Source organism: Mandrillus leucophaeus, unplaced genomic scaffold, assembly GCF_000951045.1.
Source record: "Mandrillus leucophaeus isolate KB7577 unplaced genomic scaffold, Mleu.le_1.0 Scaffold895, whole genome shotgun sequence".
Lineage (NCBI taxonomy): Eukaryota > Metazoa > Chordata > Mammalia > Primates > Cercopithecidae > Mandrillus > Mandrillus leucophaeus.
The window spans coordinates 66,218-70,123 of NW_012109752.1; the positions used below are offsets into that span (position 1 = coordinate 66,218).

Sequence of the window (3,906 nt, forward strand, 5' to 3'; positions counted from 1 at the left end):
TGACAGGGTGACTGTGGATGAATCTCTTAGTTCATCCACAGTCTACCTGAAGTGCTACACTTTCAGACTCTTATCACTGAAATACTTAAGGGTGAGGAGGCTTTATTTCCCTAGCACTGGTGAAGGGCTTCAACTGTCAAACCTCAGAACAAATGCATTATGGCCTTAGAAATGCCAATGGGGCAGGAAGAAAACACAATTTCTAATTGCATGTTTTTGTATAATTTAATAAAAACCTTTTAAACATTACTGCTTTTGTCTGAATTTTTTGCGTTTGTGTTTCTGTCCCTCTGAGTCATTGGTCTTCTTTTTGTTCCTGTTCCTATTTTTCACGTTGTGTGTTTCATAGTAGCGCACACCAACTTTTTTCGGCCGTTGCTGCCGTACTGCTCGCCTCCGCTGTAAAAAATGGCAAAAAAAAAAAAAAAAAAAAAAAAAAAAAACCCTGAAAGTCATTCACAAAACAGGAGTCCCTGCTTCTCATCTCTGTGTTCTATTTCCCGTGCTGCTTCCACAGCTACTGGAAGCAGTGCTAATGAGGGAGGGCTCCCCCTTAGACCTAAGGTTACTCTTCCATTGTGACTTACGAATCTCCAAGTTACAAATCCACATGTGATCCAACCCTTATCCAATGCGAGAATCTGTTCTGCATCACTCCTGACAAGTCCCCTGCAGCAAGACTGAGCGCTGCTAACCACTCCCCTCCCCAGAAGGCCCACTCCAGCTCTGAACAGCTCAGCTCCAAAGCTGTCCTTCACAGAGGTCAGTGATCTGCCCAAAACAGATCTGCTCATCGGGTCATTTCCCTTGGGACTAGAAACTGACTCCTCTAGAGGATAGTCCACTGGTGTGGAGATGTTGATTAGAAACTCCTAAAACATATGACATGGACTCAAGGACCTTCATCCACCAGGCCAGCCCTGACCCTATTTATCTGACCTCAACTAGGTCAACGAGGACTGGGGTTCTTGGGATTCAGCTCTAGACCATTTGTTTCAGTGGGTCTTGACAACTGGGGTTCTATTTACTCTACTTGGGACACCCTTAAGCCCTACAACACTTACTTCTTTTGATGTAAGCGCCCTGGGAGCTTTATTTGAATGTTCCTGTTCCTCTTCCCTTTGTGCCTTCCGCTTCTTTCCCTTTTTGGAAGGTGCTGGATACAAACGATACACAAACAGGAATTTTCTACTGAAAATTTGTTTATAAACCCAATGGTGGGAACAAGCTTGATGTATCGGAAGGAGGTCACCCAGTGTGGACAGAGCAGGTGAGCAGAGTGGTGAGTAAAGCAGGCCAAGGGGAGGCCGCCAGGTCAGGATGCCCTGAGCCACGCTCTCAATGTGGAAGCTGATAGTCAAATGGAGGAAAGGATAAATGCAGGAAACACGCCCCCTTCTTTGTCTGTGGACCCACCCTTGGATTCTAAGGTTAATAATGAACGCTTTCCAGGAAGTTTCCTGAATTGCCAATTTAATCCTAAAAAATGTGCAGAATGAAAAGTGGATAATTCAATTTGCATAATAGTATGTAAATTTAAAGTAATCTGCCAGATATGACAAACATTTATGTGGATGACTGAGATAATTTGGAGACTGAACTTAGGTTTCTCAAAACTCTAAAGATACAAATTATATCTAAATGGTTGAAATAATTTATCTTCACCTGTATCATCTACATGTTCTTCCAGCGGTTTTCTTTGTTCTTCAGGTTTTGCAAATATCTTTTCACTCAGTCCCTTGGATATTCTGAAACAGAAAAGCAAAGTAACATTCCTCCTCTCACTCCCCCGAATCACATGCTGACCTGGAGACCTGCGACAAACTCACAGACTCAAGAAACCCCACTCCTATCCATGTAGTTATCACCAGTGGAAGAAGTCAACATCCAACATATTTGTACCTCCCTGGGTGTTTCTAAAGCTTCTCATACTGCAGGCAGCTGCATTTTACAAAATTTACAGCTCACTTTTTAAAAGTGGCAATAATAGCCAAATGTGGTGGTGCACACGTGTAGTCCCAGCTACTTAGGAGGCTGAGATGAGAGGACTGCTTGAGACCAGGAGAGTGAGGCCAGTCTAGGCAACAAAGCGAGACCCCGTCTCAAAAACCAAACAAACAAAAAACCTAATCAAACAAACAAATGGCAATAACCCCAGGTAAAAATATGGCTCTGGTACTCATGGCAAATTTTCGGGAAAGGAACGAATAATCTGCAATTTGTGAGAAGATGAAAATATTACCTGACTGCTGAAAACTTTTTGGCTTTGGCTTTGTCTAGAAACTTCTGATATCTGGCAATCTTCTCATCCAGGGCTTTAATAACGGCTTTGGTGTCGTTTCCTACATGTTCCTCCTCAGGCTCCGAGGAAGACTCTTCTACATCATCTCTTTGTTGCTCCTGTTCCTCCTCCTCTTCATCAGAAAAGCTCTCAAGCTCTTCCTCAAGATCTGACACCTCCACAGGAACCAGGTCATCCCCAGAAAACTGAGGCACCACGTTGATTTTACCAAAGTTCTGCCGAACCCGTGTGAGAATCTGCTGCATCTCTGTGTTAGTATTACAGTGACTGTTCTCTTCTGTTTCTTCCTTAATGACGGATTCTGACCCCTCACCTGCAGTTTCTGTAACTTCCTCTCCTGGATTCTTTCGGGCTGCTTCTGGGACAACTTCCAAAGATGGGGAGGGTGGAAGCTATTAAAGGTGGAAATGGGGGAGAGAAATAGAATCAGAAAATGAAAAATGGAATTTCTGAACTCACACCTTGCTCTTAAACAGTCCTCTTCTCAGGACTAAGGGACGGTATTGAAAACACCCAAATTTGAGTCATTTCATTAATCTATTTTTAAACCAATGTACATTAAGCCCAGAGACCAGTACTAGGATCAAAGGAATATATGTGTAGTTCCATAGGATGAGCCAACTAAGACTATTTAAACCATTAAAACCAACCAATGATTTACCATAGACAAGCAAGGCTCCCTAGACCTTCCAAAGGGAATTGCTGATACAAGCACATGCAAAATCGGCACACACAACTACATAAAAATGAAGGCCAGGCTGGATGTGAAAGATTAGAACAGTACTCAGAGAGGCATTTGAGGAAGTCCTCTGATTTAAATGTATCCCCCAAAATTCATACACTGGAAACTGGTATGGTTTGGCTGTGTCCAAATCTCATCTTGATTTGTAGCTCCCATAATCCCCACGTGTTGTAGGAACGACCTGGTGGGAGGTAACTGAATTATGGGGGTGGGTCTTTCCCATGCCGCTCTGGTGATGAGTAAGTCTCATGAGATCCAACGGTTTTATAAAGGGCATTTTCCCTGCACACGCACTCTTGCCTGATGCCATGTAAGACATGCCTTTGTTCCTCCTTCACCTTCTGCCATGATTGTGAAGCCTCCCCAGCCATGTGGAACTGTGAGTCCATTAAACCTCTTTTTCTTTATAAATGAACCTGTCACAGGTATTTCTTCATAGCAGTATGAAAATGGACTGATACAGAAACTTAATCCCCAATGCAGCAAGTGTTGGGAGGTGAGGCCTAATAAGAAGTAATTAGATCATGAGGGCTCCATCTCCATGAATGGACTAATGTGATCTTGGGAGTGGGTTATTTTAAGAGTGAGTCTGTTGGCCGGATGTGGTGGCTCACGCCTACAATTCCAGCACTTTGGGAAGCCAAGGTGGGCGGATCACAAGGTCAGGAGTTCAAGACCAGCTTGGCCAACATGGTGAAACCCCACCTCTACTAAAAATACAAAAATTAGCTGGACATGGTGGCATATGCCTGTAATCTCAGCTACTCAAGAAGCTGAGGCAGGAGAATCATTTGAACCCAGGAGGCAGAGGTTGCAGTGAGCCGAGATCGTGCCACTGCACTCCAGCCTGGGCAACAGAGAA

General features: G+C 43.8%; 1 protein-coding gene across 1 annotated transcript in view; it reads right to left on the reverse strand.

The window, feature by feature from the left end:
- Positions 1-206: 206 nt before the first annotated feature.
- The window catches only part of GNL2 (guanine nucleotide binding protein-like 2 (nucleolar)), a 36,260-nt gene continuing 32,560 nt past the window's right edge, over positions 207-3,906 (reverse strand). The window contains exons 13-16 of the mRNA XM_011969518.1: positions 2,243-2,694; positions 1,666-1,748; positions 1,065-1,156; positions 207-399 (exon numbers count right to left, since the gene is read on the reverse strand). Of these exons, the coding sequence (XP_011824908.1) occupies positions 247-399; positions 1,065-1,156; positions 1,666-1,748; positions 2,243-2,694 (780 nt within the window). The 3' untranslated portion in view covers positions 207-246. The remainder of the gene's footprint in view (positions 400-1,064; positions 1,157-1,665; positions 1,749-2,242; positions 2,695-3,906) is intronic.